Source organism: Aedes aegypti, chromosome 1 (genome assembly GCF_002204515.2).
Source record: "Aedes aegypti strain LVP_AGWG chromosome 1, AaegL5.0 Primary Assembly, whole genome shotgun sequence".
NCBI lineage: Eukaryota > Metazoa > Arthropoda > Insecta > Diptera > Culicidae > Aedes > Aedes aegypti.
In genome coordinates, this window is record NC_035107.1 from 255669239 (window position 1) to 255693114 (window position 23876).

The 23876-nt window shown below is 36.1% G+C and overlaps 1 protein-coding gene across 1 annotated transcript; it reads right to left on the minus strand.

Moving 5' to 3' along the window:
• Window positions 1-1920: 1920 nt before the first annotated feature.
• LOC5576357 (protein C3orf33 homolog) lies at window positions 1921-23682 on the minus strand. Its single transcript, XM_001656045.2, has 5 exons — window positions 23522-23682; window positions 23214-23349; window positions 3146-3205; window positions 2561-3078; window positions 1921-2502 (listed from the first exon to the last, which is right to left on the minus strand). The coding sequence occupies exons 2-5, from the start codon at window positions 23301-23303 to the stop codon at window positions 2397-2399; spliced, it is 774 nt and encodes a 257-aa protein (XP_001656095.2). The 5' UTR covers window positions 23304-23349; window positions 23522-23682; the 3' UTR covers window positions 1921-2396.
• Between the last annotated feature and the right edge of the window lie 194 nt (window positions 23683-23876).

The window sequence follows — 23876 nt, forward strand, 5'->3', positions numbered from 1 at the left end:
TTAAACTACTTTAATAGTAGGCTTACGGCAATGCAGCTGCATTATATATGCAATGATATAATGCTCCATGGTTACTTGGGCTTTTTTTTTTTTTAATTTGTTTATCGGCATATCGGTCTATTTTGCTCGAAGTAAGAGGGAGCATGGAAAAGAAAGCAATGAATACTAGATGGATAGGTACCGTAAGGGAACGGCGAGATGACAGGCTGTCTTGGTAGTGTCATTCTCAAAACACACCCAAGCCGTTTCCATAAGGGACGTTAGCCACAAGGAAGGACGTTTTCAAGTAATACTATTTCATATGGTATGCCCTCTTCAATATCTAATCCAATTTCTCTCGCCGTTCCCTTACGGTACCTATCCATCTAGTATTCATTCCCAAGTAACAATGAAAGCTGAACAGCAAGAGTATTTGCTGAATATTGGCTGATCAATGGTGTACAAGGCTGAACACCGTGACAGCTGAACAATAATTTGAAGAAAAGCTTATTAAACCCTCTTATTCAGCAATATACTCAAAGCTGAATATTGAGTTGAACAAACTATTTTTCATCTACAGTTTTAACTTTTGTTCAGCCAACCTGAATGATATTGATTAGAGGTTATTTAAAGCTTTAATCAAATCAACAGCCATTGTCGAAAAATTGTTCACCTGTATGTTAATAAAAATATACATACCGAAATATATACCTACATTGGGTCGAATACTAAATTAATTATTATAAAACTGTTTCATCGAACAACAAAGTTTTCACATCCCGAAGCAGACATGCTGTAAACGCACATGGGCCTATCATTTGTCGAAAAAAATCCTGAATCCGGCATCGATGACCTTGTGTAACAACAAGATAGAACACTACACTCGATGACGCAGATTTCTTCGTAGCATTTTTAATTAACTGTACGAAATCGAAATCATTACCAACTTGCGTTGAAAACAATTGAATAGCAGAAATTAAAAATTACCGAGGATTTTATTTTGAAACAAAAATCACAACACACTTTGACAGCTAACTCAAGCGTGTTTGCATAGCGCTGTTATCACTTCTTCAGCCTCAATGCAGCCTTAAAAATAGCCCTTATTCAGACAAAACAATATGTTAGTCCCTTGCTGTTGATGATGTTCACACAGACTCATGTGGAGCAGATGTCAAGGTAAGTGATTATAAATCAGCGATTCCCAGTTCAAATCTCAATGGCACATATCTACTAATCTTCATCTTTAAATTCCAGCACTTTTCTACACTATGTGTTTGAAACTATTAGTTGCGTTGATAAAACCCAAAACTATAAACCTGTAAATACTTTTAAATTTTTTTTTGGTTAATTGTTGAATAATGGATGAACAAGCGATCGTTAAGCTTTCGAAGGTTGCCATCTGTTCTAAAAATAGAATTATGGTTATTGAAAGAGGCCTGAATAAGCGCATGCTAGACCTTTATTCAGCCTTCTATATAGCTTCAATTAAGCTTAAGGCTGAATAAAATCGCCAGAATTAGATGTTTAATAGCTGAACAACAGTGAATGCAGACTATGAACAGCTTTTGTGCAAACAAAGGCTGAATTGAATTAGTTATAAAAGCGTTTGAGCAGCTTCAAATTGTTACCTGGGTTGCTTTCTTCTCCATGCTCCCTCTTACTTCGAGCAAAATAGACCAATATGCCGATAAACAAATTCAAAATATAATTATCACGGTCGATAACTTTGTATTTATTGACAACTGCGTGCGACAACAAAAGAAAACCCAATTTCTTAACCAATTCAAAACGAGAAATTTTCACGAGTCTTCTAATGCATTGAAATTGAAACTCCAACAGCCACATCTATTATTTAGGCATGAGAAAATATTGAGTATAGTGACATGCCTAATCATTTTCATATGGAATCTTCAAAACAATATTGAAAAATTATCACAATAATATTTTTTCCATCAGCTTATTTATACTTGCGTTTTATCCGAAATTTTTAAAACCCGCTTCTAGGCGAGAATCAATTCTCTTAAACTGTTTTAAACTTTATTCATCTTAAAAACAAACTAAATCAATATAGAAGACTAAAAACAACAAAGATATTTTCATTCATTGCTATCGCCATCAATTAAACTTCCATCAGTTGACGTCTCAACGATAATCTACTACTTATTCGGACAATGGCGGCGCCCATTTGACACGCCTCCAAGTTTTGATTGTGCCCCACAAACACGCGTGAGCTCTCCGTTCAGGCACTTTATAGTATAACAGAAAAAAAATACTTTCAAATCGGTAACAAGTTGTCATTTTACGATAAAAGAAAATGACCGAGCAAATGTGGCGTTCTCGGATGATTTGTTGCGCTTGTTTGGCGGAGGACTGATGTCTGCATGACTTTTGATGATTGCACGTAATATCATGCTTATTTATCGTACCAGCTCCGGAACACGGTGTGACTGTGGTGATAGTCGTTGAGCCAAGTTGTCCCACATAGATTGCCACAATCTCGCGGGCAGCATTTTCGGTGGTAGGCTGTAAAGAAATTCAAGTTACTTCTTGAGTTTCACTTTCATTAACCACCGTTACTCACGTATGTTGCCACAGTCCAATGCGTCGATCTTTGGCCTTACTCTCGCTGTAGGCCAACTTCTGGAAGTACGCGTGCACTTGTTTCTCAAAGGGATCCTTGCTGGTCAACTTGACCCGTGGCACTGGTGTACTCAATTTGGCAAATCCCAGCTGAAGCAGCGCCTGGCCTAGATCGACCTTCCTGAGCCACTTTTTGTCCGAAGACAGCTCGTTGAAGTACACGCAACATTCGGCATAATCTTTACCGGTATCGGTTTTCACCGGAATAAAAGTAACCTGCCGATTGAGGACAACCGTTTGCAGCCACGAATAACCGTTGGCGTTGAGGTCCACCCCGGCAATCTTGACCGGGAGCGTTTTGTTGGACCAGAAAACGATGTTTAGCGGCGGGCGATGTTTCACGATTAGCAGAGGGCCGGACTGGATCGAGGGTTCGATCTTGGTCACACGACCGTACTGTGGAATTTGCTCTCGAACGAAGTGCTTCGGGATGTCCGATGCTTTGCTGAAGCGCGTAATCTAATGAGAACAAGACGATGGAGTAATTCTGGATAGTTTGTGACATTATTATCAATGTATTACTTACTGGTTTTATTTTGTTATACGCTACGACGAATAGGATTCCAGATACCGTGTAAGTCGCAATCTATTGTGGTATCATAAAAACGAAAAAATATAAAAAATACTTATTACTTATTATTAATGAGAAAATTAGTGTACTGTTAATAGAAATTGATAATCGTAAGGATGCAATCGGTCGTATCGGGAATAATTTTGAAACATTCAAGGTGCCTATTTTCCAAGCTAAATGAATCTTTTTGTTCCGATCATTCTTGCAAATCTATGAAGTTTAAGAAAGGCCAATAATTTTCGGTCAGGATGAAGTAAAATGTCTAAAACGCGCTCTTGAACCCTATTCTAAAAGATCATAGACGGTAACTCTTTCGGTACTCATCGCATCAAAATAGAGGCACCACCTTATATGTGATTCAGTGACGCGGGAAGTGGGTAGGACAGGTTGGACATGTACTACGCACAAAAACACCTGATGATGATTAAAGACACAAGAAACACAGGAAAGTACGTTTAAGAATACCTATATCGAAAATCCTTTGAAACTAACTTTAAGAATTGTTACAAGAAACTTTTTTAAACGTTAGAAAAACTAATGGAGCAATCCCCTATGGCACCCTATAGATAAATTAGCTTGAGCATTCCTAGAAGTAGTTTTTGAGAAGTTTCTGGAATATCCATAGAGAATGTTCAGAAGATGCAGCATAAATCCTATAGAACTCCCACAGCACACTCTCTAAAAGTACTTGGGTGATTTAGTGAAAGTGTTCGGGATGCTTTCAGGTTTTTATTCAGGGATCTCTCCAGAATTTTTTCTAGAGATTTGTCTGCCAATAAATTCTTTTACTGATTTTTCATAAGATGCGTTGACGAATTTCTCCAGAAAATCCTTGAGAACTATCTCCAGTATATTCCTGGAGTATTATTTTGATTTTGTTTACCAAAATTATCCTAAAATTTCCTGCAGAAATATTTTCACTAATCCTTCATTCGAATTTTCCAGTTGTAGCTCTAGGAAATCTTCCAAAGATTTCTACAAAATTAATAAGTGTTTGAAAAATAGCTAAAAGGTTTTGATTTTTCAAGAGACCCTGCATGAATTCCTCCGCCTGTTTGTGTGGATTTCTTCAAGAATTCATCTACAAATTCCTCCCAGAAGTCCCACATTTCCTGAGAAGTTCTTCGAACATTTTTTTTTCGTGGAATTGGATGGAAAAGTATTAGATCTGCACTTTTACAAATCATTTCTTAAAAAGCTTCTGAAAAAAATTGCCATATAATCTTCAAAAGTTTATTTAAGTTTTCAGACCAGTTTTACAACAGCATTTTTTTTTATTAATTCTTCCGATCATTCCTACACAAATTTGTATGGAGATTCTGTCTGAAGGTTGTCGAGAAATTTCTTCAGAAAATCCTGCGAATCAGTATTCGTCGAAACGATATTTTTTTTTCGATTATCTTGGCAAGTTACCTAGGAAATCTTCTAAAACTTCCTCAAGAGTCCAGGTGTTATTTCAGAGATCTTTGTCTTTAAAATTTACACTAGTTTTATAAGAGGTTTTCTTGGATTTCTTAGAAAGTGAGGTATTTCTAAAAAAATCCTAGAGTAACCTCTTATAAAACTAGTTAATTGGCATTCTCCTGGAGATATTCATGGAAAAACTACTGAAAAAAAAATTCAAAACTTACTTGAGGACATCTCAAAGCATTCCCAACAAACATTTTGTTGTAATACGAGTTAAACAAATCGCTCTTAAGCAGATTTCAGCTGAAAAAAACCGTACTACAGCTACTAATGTTACTTGGGTTACTGGAGGTATTTCTGTAGAAATCTGTAGATTCCGGAGCGATTGTAGAAGGTATATTTAGAGGAACCCCTTGTTGAAATCTTGTATAAACTCTAAAAGACAATTTTAAAGGAAATCCCTAAAATCCCCGTTTTGAACGGGAATTTTGGAGGATATCCCAGAGAAATCTATAGATAAGATATTATCTTGGAGAAGTTAGGACTTTCTTGAAAATAAAAGTTTAAATTTTTTTTAGGAGAATGGTGTGGTTCTCCTTGAGAAAATTCAGGTTGTATACTTGAGATACTGCCCATAACTGCATATTTGTTAGATATGAACAACCACTGCGGCGTTTGGGTCGATTAAGCGACGTCAAACATGATTAAAAATGTCAAAGTTCAAATTTGGACCTATTTTTCAATTTCAAGTTTAAATGTGAAATAGCCGTTATTTGAGCGGGGAAATTTGCTGAAGTAGTAGCAAGAACACGCTCTATCGCGTTGTTAAATAAAAACAAGATTTTATCAAAAGTTTTAGGACCCAAAATAGTAAAAACCTGAGATAGAGGAGACAGCTCCCTGACAGTTGGCATGTTTTCTTGTCTTCTTTGACTTTTTTCTTTAATTCTTGTGTTGTGCACGACGGTCAGATGAACTTATTTTGGTCAAAATTATTCACTTCTTGTTGTTCACTATGAAAAAGCATGCGAATATAAAACAAATCTGTAGCAGTTTGGCAACACACAACTGTAATAAGGTATTCAACTTTTTAAAATGTGAAATCATCGAAAAATAGCTAGAAATTTTAATGACTTTTACTTGAATTTTGACGTTTTTGCACGCTGTGCCCTTCGAATTTTCTAATTTTCCAGTGACAGTCGATGACAGGTTCCCATCTTGACTTTTGGGAGCTCGAAATCTAAGCTAGCTGTCTCTTGTCTCTCAGGTAAAAACATGCGTATTCCGCTACTGTTTTTGATTCAAATCAAATATACTATGTATGGACCTCTGCACGGGTTCACTATTTGACGTTTTAGCGGTGCCGTGCTATTTATGTGACCATGGAAACTAGTGAATTCGGCACCGCTCAAACTCCAAATTAGTGAACTCGTGCATCGGTCTATGGACCAATGCACGAGTTCACTCGTTGACGTTTGAGCGGTGCCGTGTTATCTACATGACCATAGGGCAGTTGTTAATTACACCTATCGTTTGTCTGGTGAGTTGCAAGCTTAGTGTCAATGATGATGTCGCGCTACACGATAAGTGTTCATCTGCAACAACCAGATAGCTCACCAATCCACCCCGAGGTGGATCGTGCTGAATTGTTGAGTTGAAGGAGAGCGAAAGAAGGAAGGCACAAAAGTCTGTTTGACAGCTCTGCAGAAAGCGCTTGCGCACGGAAAGAGCGCCAGTTCGGCTCGATTTGCAATAATCGATTATTATTATTATTTTTCCGCTATTGGATATTCTATGGTTTGGTTGTTAAAGTTTGTTTTAAAAGCAGCTCCACTTATTTTGAAACATATTGCCATGTACAATAGTAGACAACACAACTAATTTAATTAAAATAATTTGAAATTATAATTAGTACATAAACAAAAGGGGAAGAACGTTTAGGCTGGTTGTGCATTACGATAAAATCTCTTAACATAAGCAATGCTCGTTGTTGGTTCTTGTGGAAGGATCAACATATTCGGCTTCACGAATCTTATTTTAAATATCGAATAACACCACATGCAATTGAACAAAAAGGATGTGATTACAATAGACTTTTGATATTTTCAATTCTGAACCACCACAAAAAAACATATTGGGAATCAAAATTCTCCTGAGAGGGATGATGTGGTGGAGGCTCATTCTAAATAATATTGTCGTTCAATTATGGGGATAAATTAAAATTGTTATTGTTCTATACATACTTATTTATTATAATTACCTGTAAATATTGATACAGCACAATTCAAGTATTTAAATATCGAATAGCAAACATAGATATGGTCGGTGTTCAGACAGACTGAACCCAGTGTTTTTTTTAATCGAGTAAGAAAAATGTACCCCAAACATGTGAAACATCAAAATAGTATAGATATTTACTGTAATAATGGAACTTATCTATTTGACGATACATTTGTATCAAAATAACATGGAAGATTTAAAATTGATGGAGTTCTTTACGTATCCTTAGAGCTCCAAAATTCATCTAGTCTGGTATGTCTAAACACCGACCATATGATCCTCAAAAACTCATGAGAATGGTATTTTACTCTTTGAACTGTTATTTAATTTGGATGTGCTTAAAAGATTTATAAATTAAATTTATTATTGATGTTACGAGCTGTGTCTGCAGTGTAACTTAATGCTACACAAGAAATATATTTGAATAAAAGTATTTTTATATATAAATCATATGAAAAAAAAATTGTTCCACAAATTACTCTAGAATTCTTTGGGAGCGTCTCCCGGGATTCTTCCTTAAATCACTCATGAATTCTTCAAATCCTCTCTGGGATTGTTCTGAAAATCTTGATATTATTTCTGAATTTTCTTCCAGATATCGCTTTGGGATTCATCCAAAAAAAACGTTACCACTCCGGTATTACTTCTGAGATTCTTTCGGATATCCCATTACGATTCTTCTGGACACTTTTTTGGATTTTTTTGCAGAACTCTGTATGTGATTTTGCGTGTATCTCCTTAAGGATTACTTTTCAAATCCTGGAAATTAAATTCGAATCGAAATTCTCGAAGATTCTTTCGGAAATTCAATGGAAGATTCTAACAAAAATCCTGATGCAATTCTTCTGGATATTTTCCGGCCTTTTTCCGGAAATACTTCTGGGATTATTATGAGAATACCTCTGGTATTCTTCCGGAAATCACCTGAGATGCTTTTGGAATCCCTTTAGAATACTTCCGAAAATCTTTCTGAAATTATTCTAGAAATGCCACTGAGATTTTTACGTCCATATTCTTGAAATTTGTCTGGGACTCTTCCAAAAATCCTGTAGGAAATCTTCCAGATATCTTTCTAGCATTCTTTCGAGAAGCCTTCTGGGATTCTTTCGAAAATCTTTCTGAGGATCCTTCAAATCCTTCTGTTAAGGATTCTTGCAGAAATTCTTCCCGAATTACCTCTAGAAGCTGGGAGTATCCTGAATTTTTCAAGAAAACTGTTATTCTTTCGACTATCTCTCTAGGATTCTTTCGGAAATTCTTCTAAAATACCCCCAGATTTCTTTCTGTTATCCTGCTGGAGGACTTCAAAACATCTTTCAAAGATTCTTCCAGAAATTGTACTGGAATTTTTCAATAAATTCTGCTGGGATTCTTCCGTAAAACCTGCCGAAATTCATCCGGAAATACGACTGGAATTCTGCTTGAATGATTAGCATTCAAGAATTCCACCGGAAGTTTTTGTGGGATTCAACCGTAAATTGTTCTGGTATTTTGTTTAATTACATTGAGATTCTTAGGGAAAAATATACAGGATTCTTAAAAATATCCTTCTGAAAATTGCTTTGGAATTAAAGGAGGATTTCCGGAAGAATCCCAGGTCGATTTACAGAAGAACCACAGAGAAATCACTAAAATATTATCAGGGAGATTTCTAAAGGAATTATTTTAAGGATTCTCGTAAATTTCTGAAACAATCTCAGGAGAATTTCGAATGGATTTTGAATGTTTTTTACAGTGATATCCAAAAGAAAAAGAAAAAAGAAAAAAGAAGGTATTTCGCAAGAATCCTTGAAGATTCAAAGAAAAGTCACAGACATCCAGACGATTTCATGAATATTTTCCAGAATAATTACGATGTCCAGAAGAGCTCCAGAAAGATTTACGGAATAATTTCAAATGGAATTTCCAGAACCATTTAAAAGTCACTTTCAAAAGATGCTAAGAAAAAGAAATCAGTAGGGTAGAAGCACCGGTTTTAGCCATACGTCAGTTGTAGCCATAGGGGATTATACACCGTTTTAAAAAGCCAATCAGCATGAAACCTTTTGTGTTCGGTAGATCACATTCACATGATACAGCTACATTCATTTATTCGTCCAAATTTATTCAAAACAAAAGAAAAACAATTCATTTTCCTTATAATTTTAACTCCCATACACCTAAATTGGCCAGAGCACTCCTAATTTGGCCACTCTCATGAGAAATCAATGCGATTGGCCAATTTAGGAACCGAAGTTAAATCTCTGGCCGAAACTGGTTCCGTTGGCCTATATTGACCAACGGGATTTTCAAAGCGAAAAAAATGGAAATATCTCAGCTTTGATATTTTGCACACATAATGTGGATTAAAAGCTTGCATTTGACATATTTGTTATATAAATACGGCTTCCCATATAATTTTTATTTACATTTTCTCTTAGGCTGGCCAAAACCGGTGCTTTTACCCTAATCAAAGAATCTCATAGGTATTTTTTTAAAGTCCCAGTGGCTGTCCGGTAGTTTTCTTGGAGGATTTCCATTTGAACTCAAGAGGGATTTTCAGAAAGTTCTGCCAAGGATTTAAGAAAATTTCCAAGGAAAATCACTGATAAATCACGAAAAAAAATCAAAAACACTTCCTTATGAATTTCCAGAAGAATCACAGTTTTTTTTTTCTCAAAAAATCTTAGAAAAAAATTCTGAAGAATCACGAAGGAATTTTCGGAAAAATTCTGGATATACAAAATTATCTCAGGCAGAAACAATAAAATCAATAGCAATAAATCTGTAAGAATATAAGAAGGATTTCTGTAAGAATATAAGGAGGATTTCCAAACAATTACAGAGGAATTTCCGGATGATTTCCATAAATAAAGATTTTAAAAAATCCCCGTCATCTGGAAGCTTCTTAGCAGGATTTTCGGAAGTATTCCACAGGGATTTCTGGGACAATTCCATTGGGATTTACAAAAGAATTCTAGAGGAATTTCCGAAAGACTCCCAAGAATTTGCACGGAAGAAAGTGACGAGAAATAATAGATTTTTTAATTATAGTCTCAGGCGTCTTTCTGAGAGTATTCCAGAATAATAGGTATAATCTAAGACATTTTTCGGAAAGAATCTCAAAGGGATTTTTGAAGAACTTTCAAAGAGTTTCACGGAAGAAATACTGAAGGATTACGAGGAAAATATCAGAATTTAAATAATAATTTCGATTGGATTCCCAGAAGAAATCCCGAGAAATTTTGTGAGAATCCCCGAACCCAGATTTTTAAAATAGATTCCATTACACTGGAAAGCAATCATTAAATCATTTTCGGCAGAATTCCAGAATTTTACAGCAGAACCCTGAAAGGATTTCCATAATAACCCAAGATGGGTTTCTGGGATAGTCCAATAGGAAGTCCCAAGGAGGTTATTGGAAAAATCAGAGCGATCAAAGAAATAACTACATATAATAATTTCAGAAAGGTTTCTGAAAGAATCTCAGTGGATTTTCAAGATGTCCTCTAGCACAACAAGTAATATATACTAATATATACAACTCAATACTTAATTATAAATTGCGTTGAGCTGAGTGTACGCCATCCAGTTGGGGGTGGATTGACGGTATCGAAGTGGATTAAAAACAATTATAGGAGAACGTGTGGAAAATACATATGAACTGCGCAGAATACATCCCACGTCGCTCGGATCTTACACAATAAATTTGAAGTTGCAATATTAAAAGTATTAGGATCTCGTAGCCCTGTTTCAATGTTAGTACCAAACACTTAAGTTTAGGCCAGAAACACATGTTTACTTAATTTTCAAGTGTTTTTCGACATTTTGTCACACTCCTTGGTTTAAATTCATATCTGGCAGTGTAAGCACTTTTCAAAAAGTAAAACCCTATGGACCCGTTCCAACTTTCAAGGAGAGCTTTTGATCGTTACTAGATTTTTTAGACCAGTTCCTACATGGCTTCAGGAATACCTTCAACAATTGCTCCAGGAATTCTGTCAGGTGTTCCCTCTCTGGATTCCTCAAAATATTATTCTAGGAATTTCTCCAGTGATTTCAACATAGGTTCTTCCAGTATAATCTTTACTGGGATTCCTCCAGGAATTTCTCCAAAGATTGCTCCAGGAGCTTTTCAAGAAATTATTCCAGAGGGGATGCCTACAGAGATTTCTTCAAGAATTCTTCAAACGTTTTCTTCTAATGTTCTTATAAAGCTTCCTCCCCAGAAATCTTACAGTCCATTACAAGGTTTCCACCAGTAAAATCTCTACAATAATTCATGGCTTTACCCACGTATTCCTCCAGGAATCATAAGGAATAACTCCTGCTATTTCTCCAGTGATTTCTGCAGAAATTCCTCCAATCATACTTACAGTATGAATCACCAGGAATTCCTCGAGGGATTCTAGAAGAAATTACTTCGAGATTTTCTTTCAATTATGCTTCCCGGGATATCTACAAGAAAATCGCAGCATGAATCGCTTAAAATGCTTTTCTAAGTAATCCACGTTTCTCGACAGGGGTCCGCGGACCCCCGACCATGTAAAAAGCATGCTGAAACGAACACCTCATAGCGAGCCGTTTTTTCGCCGTCACCAAGGTTGAGAAACAGTGCTCTAGAAATATGCCGAGATTTTTTTTTTCAGATATTGGATATTGGCATTTATGTACAAATTCCTCTAGATATTCCTTCATAAATTCCTCCAAGGATTTAATAAAAAAAAACTAACCTAAGAGTGCCTCCATGCATTTCTCCAAGACTTTTACCAGGGATTGTTCGAGGAACTTTTTTACTGAAGAAGTTTTTGAAAAGCCTCTAGATAAATTCCTGTAGGAATCGCTGGAAACATGCTTTGAGCCATCCCTGGAGGAACCTCTATAAAATTCAATGGAGAAATCCTTAAAATAATCCCTACAGATTCCTGGATGATCCCCTCTAGAACAAATATGGAGAAATCTCTGTGATATTACATGAAGAAATCCTTAGAGTAAACCCTAGAAGAATATCTGCGAGAATTCCTTGAAGAATCCTTGCCTAATCCCTGGAAAATCCATAGAAAAAAAAAACTTGCAGGAGTCACTGGCTGAATACCCGAGGAAACCTCTGGATGAATTCCTGAACAAATCTCTGGAACAATTTTTAGAGGAACCCATGTAGAAATTTTTCTGGAGTAATTCTCTGAGAAATTGCTGGAAAAAAGGTTGGGTAAAATCTCTGGAGGAATTCCTGAAAAGACTTTCCTGGAAGAATCGCTGGAGGAGTCTCTGAAAAAATCCAGTAGGAATCTCTGAAGGATTACTTTGATAAATTGCTAAATGAATCAATGAAAGGTTACCAGGGTTAATTGATGAAGGGATCTTTGAAGGATTTCCTGGATAAATTGTTAAAGGAATCTCTGAAGGCATTTCTGGAAGAATCCCTGGACAAATTCCTGGAGTAATCCTTGGATGATCCCTGGAAGAATCACTTGACTGTGAAGATTATGCGGGAGAAACACGCAACCCTTGCAGAGATATTTCTGGAGAAATCCCTGGATAATCCTTAGAGGAATGCATGGAGAAATCGCTGAAGCAATATCTAGACGAATCGAGGTAGAATATATTCCTAATGTAATCCCTGAGAAATTGTTTAGAGTATTCTCTGGTAAAACTCCTGGAAGAGAATTACATTATTAATCTTTGAAGGAATTTCTAGAAGAATTCTTTAAGGTATCCCCGTAGAAATTTCAAGAAGGCTAGAATGAATATTTCTGAGACAAGATGGAAGATTTCCTTGAAAACTCTCTGTAGTAATTCACGTAGCGATTTTCCAGGAGGTAATCCTTGAGAAATTCATGGAGGAATCTCTCAAAAAATCTTGAAGTTATAATCCCTAGAGGATTTTCTGATGGAATCCCCGGAGAATTTCCTGGCGGAATTTCTTGAGCGATTCCTAGAGGAATCCATGGAGTCCTGGAGAGTACTATCTGGAGGAAGGAGTCCTTGGAGAGATTTCTGATTAACTATCTGGAGTAATCCTTGAATTGAAGAGATTGTTGTAGTGTATCCCTGAAGAAAGACTTGAAGAAATTTCTGCAAGAATCCCTATAGAGTTTTTTTTCCTGGATTAATCCTCGGAGGAATCTCTGAACGAATATCAGGATAAGCTGCCTGAAGAACTCCTGGAGGACTTTCTGGAAGGACTCCTGGAAGAATCGTTTGAAAATTTCCTGGAGAATTCCCAGTTACCCTGCTTACTTGAGGAATCTTTGAAGGATTCACAGGAGGTATTCTTGCTGAAACTCTTTGCGAGTTTTCTGAAAAATCCCTGTAACGATTATCCTGCAGAAATCCTTGTAATAATCCTTGGTAACATCCCTGCAAGAACTCCTGGCAGATACCCTGGAGGAATTGCTAAAGATATTCCTGGAGCCCTATTGGAGCTGATCTCAAAAATCATAGTGATCAGTGCGCATCGTACCTTCGTGCTGTGCGTACACGAATTCTCTCTGCTCTTGGAAGTTTTCTTAAAAACTACCTAAAGCAATAAAACAGTACTTTTCAGTGCTAAAATTAAAAACGGTACTTTTCAGTGCTACTTAAACAGTACTTTTCAGTACTATTTTTTCTACTATTGATCCCTTTACGATCCTTGTTTGGACCCGTGCCTTCGATTTTTCGTTGGACCCGTTAGCGAAAGCTAGCGGTGGTAATCCTTCTTGGACACCGTCTAGGGAAAAAACCTCTCGAAGGTCACGTCTTTCTCGTTTATTAACTAAACATGGTATCAACAACTAACAAAAGGAAGGGTGAATCTCTGAATTCACTACTTCCTTCCAAAAAAGTGGGTTTTAAAACTGTCACTACACGTGGCAAGAATGGAAGAAAGGACGCTTCCCCGGAATGCGAAGTTTCTTCCAAGGGTGAAATGAATAATTGTATTGAAATGAGCAATCAGTTCGATGCTCTAGACAAATTTTCCGAACACCAAATCGAAGCAGCCTCTAGCCCAGGCTCTTTGATTCAAGTGAGGAAGCAAAGAGTGCCGCCTATCGTGGTCAGTTGTTCCGAATTTGGGGGATTTAGGCAGGAGATCTTGAACTCCATTAGGGGAATCAAGGTTTCCTTCCAAATCGCAAAGAAAGGAGACTGTCGCGTTTTGCCGGAAACTCTTAAAGATCGCGAACTTCTTCTCAGATATCTTGAAGAGAAGAAGCACAGTCCAAGTAATCATTATGAAAAAGAGAACCCAATCTGGCATTGTTCGGAAAGGGCTTTCTCAAGAATATTATTTAGTTCACTTTAACAAAAAAGAACTAAATAATATTAAAGCTTTAGAAAAAGCTAAACTTATGTTCGATGTCCGTGTGACGTGGGAACATTTCCAGAAACCTGGAGGAAATTACCAGAACCCCACTCAGTGCCGTCGGTGCCAAAAGTGGGGCCATGGTACAAAAAATTGTCGCATGGATGCTAAATGCATGATTTGCGGAGGTTCTTCTCACGCTAAGGACGACTGTCCTGTGAAAGAAGATACCAGAAAATTTCAATGCGCCAATTGCAAGGGCCCTCACAAAGCTAACTTTTGGGAATGCATTTCACGCAAAAGAGTCGTTGAGGCTCGTGCCAAGCAGATGAAGGATAATATCCGTTACGATAACGGTCGTTTCCGGAATTTGCCTGGTAGAGTATCGAACAATGCTCATTTTTCAGTTAACGATCGCTTGATTAGGAATCATACCCATCGGGAAGATCATAATCATGCTCATTCACAAACAAATTTTAATCCGTCGGGTAGCCGTTCGAATTTTTCAATTTCGAATGTATCTACCCACGGTAAATCCTTTGCCGATATCGTAGCAGGAAATTTGAACTCTTCCCCTGTTCGTTCCATGAGTACCCATTCTACTTGTTTCAAATCAAATGGAAAAAACCCTACCGCCACAGGTAACTCCTACCCCGCTTCTTCGTCTACCGAAAATTCCAATGGGAAATCATCAGATGATATGTCTGCCTCTGATTTTAATTTTCTAACTGAACAATTGAATCTAATGATTGATGCAATGTTCAAAGCCACCACTATGACTGAAGCAGTCCAAGTAGGTGTAAAATTTACAAATAAAATTGTTATTGGATTACGTTTTTCTAATGGATCCAAATAATAATTTAAATATTTTAAATTGGAATGCTCGTTCTCTGAATGGTAAAGAGGACGAGCTGTTTAATTTTCTTACAGCTAATAACGTGCATATAGCAGTTATTACCGAAACTTATTTAAAACCTGGATCCAAATTTAAAAAAGATCCTAACTTTTTTGTTTATCGTAATGATCGACTTGATGGGGCATGTGGGGGAGTTGCAATCATCATTCATAGGCGTATAAAACATCAACTGTTTTCGTCATTTGAAACTAAAGTTTTTGAAACTTTAGGTGTTTCTGTTGAAACACAGTTTGGTAAATATACTTTCATAGCTGCCTATTTGCCTTTTCAATGCTCTGGACAGCAAGTTAATTTGCTCCAAACTGACTTGCGAAAATTGACTCGCAATAAGTCAAAATTTTTTGTCATTGGTGACTTTAATGCCAAACATCGGTCATGGAATAATTCTCAAAGTAATTCCAACGGCAGAATTTTATTTGATGAGTGCTCTTCAGGATATTTCTCAATTCAATACCCTGATAGCCCCACATGTTTTTCCTCTTCTAGAAATCCATCTACGATTGACTTGGTCTTAACCGACTCTAGTCATCTTTGTAGCCAATTAGTTACTCATGCTGATTTTGATTCTGATCATGTCCCTGTTACATTTCAAATATCGCATGAAGCGATTCTCAATCCTATCAGCTCCACTTTCAATTATTTACGAGCCGACTGGAATATATATGAAACGTATGTTGACTCTAATCTTGATGTTAACATTTCTTTAGAAACTAAAATTGATATTGACAATGCTCTTGAAACTTTAACAAATTCCATTGTTGAAGCCAGAAACATTGCAATTCCAAAATGTGAAGTAAAATTTGAATCCGTGATTATAGACGATGATCTTAAACTCTTGATCCGTCTTAAAAACGTGAGGAGAAGGCAATTTCAACGCACTCGTGATCCTGCTATGAAAATTATATGGCAGGATTTGCAGAAAGAAATCAAGAAACGTTTTGCAGATTTAAGAAACAAAAATTTTGAAAATAAAATTTCTCAATTGGACCCCGGCTCTAAGCCCTTTTGGAAATTATCTAAAATCTTGAAAAAACCTCAGAAGCCTATACCGGCATTGAAAGAGGAAAACAAATTATTACTAACTAATTGCGAAAAAGCTCAAAAACTTGCTATGCAGTTTGAAAGTGCGCACAATTTTAATTTAGGACTTACTAGTCCAATTGAAAATGAAGTTACTCAGGAGTTCGAAAATATTCTCAATCAAGAGAACGTTTTCGAAAATGCCTGGGAGACTGATTTGGAAGAAGTGAGAACTATTATTAAAAAATTCAAAAATATGAAAGCTCCTGGCGATGATGGAATTGTCTACATCCTCATCAAGAAACTTCCAGAAAGTAGCTTATCATTTTTAGTTGATATATTTAACAAATGTTTTCAATTAACATATTTTCCTGACAAATGGAAAAATGCTAAGGTTGTTCCAATTTTAAAACCAGACTAAAATCCTGCAGAAGCTTCTAGCTATCGTCCAATCAGTTTGCTTTCCTCCATCAGTAAACTTTTTGAAAAGGTTATTTTGAACAGAATGATGGCCCACATCAACGAGAATTCAATTTTTGCCAATGAACAGTTCGGATTCCGCCATGGACATTCGACCACTCATCAACTTTTACGTGTAACAAATTTGATCCGTTCCAACAAATCTGAAGGCTACTCTACTGGTTTTGCTCTTCTAGACATAGAAAAAGCATTCGACAGTGTTTGGCATGAAGGTTTGATTGTAAAATTGAAAAATTTTAATTTTCCAACATACATTGTTAGAATAATTCAAAGTTATCTGTCAAATCGTACACTTCAGGTTAATTATCAGAACTCCAGATCTGAAAGACTTCCTGTAAGAGCTGGTGTTCCCCAAGGCAGCATTTTGGGACCAATATTATACAATATTTTCACATCTGACTTACCTGAGTTACCTCAGGGATGTCAAAAATCTTTGTTTGCGGATGACACAGGCCTCTCCGCCAAAGGACGAAGCCTGCGTGTCATCTGTAGTCGATTGCAAAAAAGTTTGGATATTTTTTCTTCATACTTGCAAAAATGGAAGATTTCTCCTAATGCTTCCAAAACTCAACTAATAATATTCCCACATAAACCAAAAGCTCTTTATTTGAAACCTTCAAGTAGACATGTTGTCACGATGAGAGGGGTTCCAATAAATTGGTCAGATGAAGTTAAGTATCTAGGACTCATGCTAGATAAGAATTTAACTTTCAAAAATCACATTGAGGGCATTCAAGCCAAATGTAACAAATATGTAAAATGTCTCTATCCCCTTATTAATAGAAAATCAAAACTTTGTCTTAAGAACAAGCTTTTGATATTCAAACAAATTTTCAGGCCAGCCATGTTGTATGCTGTACCAATATGGACTAGCTGTTGTAATACCAGGAAGAAAGCTCTGCAGAGAATTCAAAATAAAATTTTGAAAATGATTCTGAGGCTTCCTCCCTGGTATAGTACCAATGAGTTACATAGGATATCCAATGTTGAAACATTGGAACAAATGTCAAATAAAATAATCAATAATTTCAGGCAAAAATCGTTACAATCTTCTATTGCCACGATTAATGCGTTATATGTTTAGGTTAAGTTAGGTTAAGTATATTAAAAACTTTTTTTTTTCTCTTATAAGCAGGTGAAATCAACTCACCTGTAAAAAATCTGAACTGCTACGGCAAATGAAATGTAATATGTTGTTAACAAAATGTTAATAAAATCTTAGATTTGTTTTACCAAATTAGGATGATAGTGTTGTCTAATAACACAGAACACCTAGATATAAGAAATAATGAATGTAATGTTTGGAATGATACTAATAAAGAAATTAAAAAAAAAAAAAAAAAAAAAAAAAAAAAAAAAAAAAAAAAAAAAATCATAGTGATCAAAAGTTCTTCCCGAGGATGATATCCCTAGTGTAATCAAAATGGAAAAATCACTGTGGACATGACTGATGATTATCTCAGCGGAATTTCTAGAAAAATCCCTTGATAAATCTTGAAGAAATTCTTGGAGAAATCTTCGGAAGAGTCTTGAAGACATTTCTGGAGGTATATTGAGAGGAATATTTGAAGTAATCATTGATGACTTTCCTAAAGGAACTTCAGGAGATCTTATTTGCTCGAAAATATTTGAATTAGGTATAGACATGAGTGCATACACCAACTTATCCGAACTAACACACGTTTTGTGTAGTGTTTATTATAATAGTTTAGCGTACAAACGAGGTTGCCTTGACAGCGACCAGGTGTTTACGTCAATTCATGCATATGATCGTTTGTTTTTAGTTGACAAAAGTAGGACATGAAACAAATCAAATCAAATCAAAAATTGTGGGCTTCGTAGCCGTGCGGTTAGTGTCACCGAGGCATTTAGCCGCATCGTGCTAAGGAGTGTGGGTTCGATTCCCGCCTCAGGCCGAAAAACTTTTCGAGAGGAATGTTTTCCGACTGTGCCACTGGGCGTTGCATGCTAGTCCGTTGTCTAGTGTGGTGCTTCCTTCAAAGGGCAAATAGCCCACTGGAAGCATTAACGTGTAGTGTCTTTTTTCTTTTTTTTAAATCAAAGAAATAGCGCTACTATACGTACATGTGTTTCTATAGTGGCTTAGACGATATTGAATACAAACATATGATTTTCCGTAGTTTTCATAATTTTCATACAAAGCGAATATAAAGAGGTTTCCGATGACATAGAAATAATACCACTTGCATTAGGCCGGAACAAATCTTAAAATCTTGTTTTGTCACTTGCCATCAAAATGTGTCGAGGGGGGGACAATACATAATAAAATGGAAAATCTGGTAAATTTATCATTTTTTATTCTAATATGCTGCAAAACCATGTTTTAGCAGCGTATACCCGCCGATCAAAATGTGTTGAACTATTATCACGTATCTTTTTATTTTGCCATAGCATTGATTCATTTTTCATAATTAGAATTTTCATAACAGAAATCTCCAGGTTTTTTACCCATAATTTTGAGTTCTGGTGAGAAAAAGTTCTAACAAGAACAACTTTTAATTTGTGTTTCAAATAGTTACAATTTTAAAAACACCTAAAAAATGTTGCACTTAGAACTTGAAATTAAACTTTTTTTTATTATTATTTTATTTTGACATAACATGTATGTATCCTTCTGGTTGTAAAAATATTTAACTAGATTTAAAGAACACTGGCTTTGAGAAATATATTGCCCTTCTTCGCCCACTTGTGCCATGTTCTTTGCAAACATCAGCGAATGTGCGATAATGTGTTCTGAAAAGCAGCTTTAATGGCAATATTATTCTACGTTCAGATTTTATATTTATGGAGTAATTAATCCCATAAATATGATTTTATTCTTTAACGAAATATAAATGCATAACGTTTATACAATACAATAAAGACAAGGTATAATAACACATTTGATAAAGCTGCGTATCAAATGTGTTATTATACCTTGTCTTTATTGTATTGTATGAACGTTATGAATTTATATTTCGTTAAAGAATAAAATCATATTTATGGGGTTAATAACTCCATAAATATAAAAACTGAACGTAGAATAATATTGCCATTAAAGCTGCTTTTCAGAAAACATTTTCTCACATTCGCTGATGTTTGCAAAGCACATGGCACAAGTGGGCGAAGAAGGGCAATATATTTCTCAAAGCCAGTGTTCTTCAAATCTAGTGGATGATGATTATACTTTCAATATTTATACATCCAAAAGAAGAAGAATCCACTAGAAAAAGATGTATTCAAATAAATTTTAAGATGCTGCATAGATTTGACAAGATGTTCTTTGAAGATTTATCAAAATGATAATGCTTGGAAATCACTAAAATATTATATTCTGTAAGGCTACACTGTCATAGTAATAATGACGTAATAGTAGTTTACGCAACTATTTTCAGAACGATTTACATTTTAACAGCACAAGTCGTACTTTCATCCAACGAGGCTTGACGTGTTGGATAAATGCGATGAGTATTCTAAAAATCGCGTTCTGCAACGCGCTACTTATAACATTTTTTGATATTTCGTAGAGGACCACTTGGGAACATTAAAAACCTTATCGGAATGCATTTGCCATCATTTTAAAATGTTTGAAAATGATTTTGTAATGATTCATTACGCAACTCAAAAATAAATGCGTAATGAAAATGCGTTGCGTAGTAGTCATTACAATATTGTTTCAAGTTGAGTCATGTCTATAACGGTACTGCCTTATTCAGTGCAAGAAAGTAGGCCGTTACATGATGGATTGGCATGCAGAAAAACGGCTTATTACGATGAGAAAACCATTATTTTAAAAGAAAAACGTCCAAGAAAAATACCAAATTTATTGGCATTAACAAACAGATTTGAAACTAGCAAACAATACGAAAAATAATGAAAACCAACACTGAAAATAAAACATTTTATTTATTTCCCCCCACTGACATTTTGAAAAATTTTAAGGGGGGGATGACAAAAGTAAAATTTTAAATTTGTTCCGGCCTTATTATTTAATTTTACACAAATAATTGGTATTGTATCAGTACCATATTATAGACAGTGCCTTATTCTGAACGGTCCGTTCCTTTTGTTGATTATTTATTGATTTTTGTTGTGATGTACGCGAGGTGGCCCATTTGCGGCAAGAAAATAGTGGGTTTGTTATCTAATAACTAATTTGTATTCTAGTGATAAAAACGTGACTTTACAAATTGTCTATATCACACATAACAATCTTGAGCTTGAGCTTGATTGGCCGCCCGTGGATGCTACTCCAGTACCGCCAGATCAGCTGCACTTACACAAGGAACCAACCGAATGACTGCTTGGGACTAACAGGCATCCTCAGTGTATAAGTGCTGGTGAACTTCTATTTTTAGCGACAATGGTGCCTGCCACGTCAGAATGCAGACCAATGTGGGGAAGGGGGAGGAATTGATGATGCATTATACTAGCTTCCACGTAGACCGTATATACCACTGCATCTACGCCAGTACATGCGGGAGTGTATGGATTTGGGGAAAGGCATGGCAGAGAGGTTTGCTTTTGTGGTTAGCAGACTGCCTATGTATCAGGCGTAAGGAAAGGCATGCGCGTGGAAGAATGGAAGCGTTAGGGAGACGGTTTCTTGTCCGTCTCTGGTTCTAGCGTTTGCTATGAACGAATAGTTTGAGTGTGATAGATTTAGAATGGAAGATAGAAGCAAGTGAAAATTATACAACTACAAAGTACGAGGAAAGGGACGGGCCTGGGATTGAATCCATGACCTTCTGCTTATGAAGCAGAAGCGGTAGCCATCAGACCACCAACCCCGTCATATCACACATAACAATCTTTTACATGACAAACTAGTACGACAGACGTCAACCGATGACATTCAGTGCTGCCAGCGGAGAGCCCAGTGGTGTTCCCGTTAGGGTGATTAATTGACCCCAACAATTTTACATCCAAAATAGTAAACTGTCAGTTCGAAACATGATTCATTGTAACATTTCAAAACTAAAATACATGGTTAAGTTGTTTTTTCAACAAATATAAAGTTCGTTTACTGTCCATAATAAGGAACAATGTGTGTTAGAGGGCCTTCCTTAGCCGAGTGGTTAGAGTCCACGGCTACAAAGCAAAGCCATGCTGAATGTGTCTGGGTTCGATTCCCGGTCGGTCCAGGATCTTTTCGTAATGGAAATTTCCTTGACTTCCCTGGGCATAGAGTAATGTGACCAGATGTGTCCCGGAAAAAATCCGGGACGCTTGTCAGATCACATCCCCAACGAGGCGCTGCCTATGTTTAATGTGCACTTTACATTCATATTCAGTCTAAGACATGCACTACATACTAAGTTAATTAAAATAAAAAGTATTAACACTGTACTGTCAAGTTAAAAATTGCTCTGTCCCGGATAATCCGGGACGTCTGGTCACTTTAGCATAGAGTATAATCGTACCTGCCACACGATATACGAATGCTAAAATGGCAACTTTGGCAAAGAAAGCTCTCAGTTAATAACTGTGGAAGTGCTCATAAGAACACTAAGCTGAGAAGCAGGCTCTGACCCAGTGAGGACGTAAATGCCAAGAAGAAGAAGAAGTGTGTTCATAATTAGGACCATTGATGTACACACTCAATCTGTTCGGTAAAAATAACTGGGTTTTGGAACTACCAAAAAAGTCAGTAAACTAAACAAAATGTCAGAAAACGAAAAACAGAGATTTTTCACTGAAATTTTGCAGAGAGCTTTCTTTTTATATGATATATCGATAAAAAATAAAACATAATGAAATTTGCTTTTCAATCACGCGTGGCGACAGTTTTCATTTTACTGACTTTTTCGGTAGTTCCAAAACCCAGTAAAATTTTACCGACCCCAGTAATTTAATCTAAGTGTGTATATGGCGTCCATAATAAGGAACATGCATGCGTCAGACTAACATATGATTTTTTAAATAATTGATAATTGGTTTTATCTTAATCTATACGATTATTTAGATATAGACAAACGTGTCCATTTGTAGGATAAATTTAACAGTTTTGTGATGCTATGCTTTCACTGAAATCTACTATTTGTAGCACTAAAAAGTCTGAAGTCTTACGTTATATAATTTTGAAATCAATAAACAAAAAAAAACTACACAATAATGTACTGATTTAAGATTTATAGCACATAATTTATTTTTATATTTGTTTTTCGACATAAAATATATTTGTTAAATTTATAGTATCTTGAATACATAACACAGTTCTGTGATGAATCATAATATCTTACATTGCGCTTCATTTTTTATTGCAGTGTTTCATAATGCTTCAAAACCAACTAAGAAGGCTTAATTCTCCAAAATCTAAAGAACATTGGCTGTCTAGCCAGCTCTGCTTTGCATTCAAATGTAGCATTTCCTATCACAAAAGCAAACAAATTCGACATGAGGTACACCGGGGTAAGTTGATACGGATTGGGCAAGATGAAATGCAAAATTTTCAGTATGATGTCAGAAATTTGCAAATTTTTCTTCCCTTAAAGTTGGCACTACTTGTTAACTCAATGTTCCTGTAATCAAATTTCTCATCGTTACAAAATTTCAGAATGATACCTTGCCATTCCATCTCATCCCAGCCGTTTCAACTTGCCCCGGTGTACCTTAAATAAAACAACCCAAACATTCGTACAAATGTCACGTACCTCGACTCCTTTGGTATCGTGGCTCATGTAATCGCAAAATCGCCGAAAATAGCTCTTATCTTCCAGCAGTGGTGCCCGTTCCGTAGCCATCTTCGTTTGTGAAATTCTTTTATTGACGAGTCGAAGTAACTTTCACCTAAAATAGAAAGATCATGGATGCCTACTTAGATGTTCGTAGCACACAGACTGAAGCAGTCTGTGTTTTTATTTTGATCATCGCTCGTTTTGGGCAATGACTTCACTGAATCACGGGATGAGATGGCGCTCTGATTGGATAACAGGTGAAGGTCACCAAAATTAACACTTACATGTGATGCAACAATGAAAAGTAGTGCAATTCCGATTATAAAATGTTAAAAAACTATCGGAAATGATATGCCTTTATCAAATTGAGCACTAACAGGTTGACGACACTGGCTGTAGGAATGAAAACAAATGCCTAAACCGATCGCATTGCGATAGAAGAAGTAACAACATAGTATATCATCACCATCATTACAATCATCAGTTATAAGAAGTTGCATACAAGTGTGCTAGAATTCAACATTGCCTTAAAGTTGTGCTTGCAATGTTGGATGCAATAATCGAATAATTTTGAAATACCTTATAGAGCTGAAAAATCGCCCACTTCTTCAACTGGTAACGAGACTAGTCAATACTAAA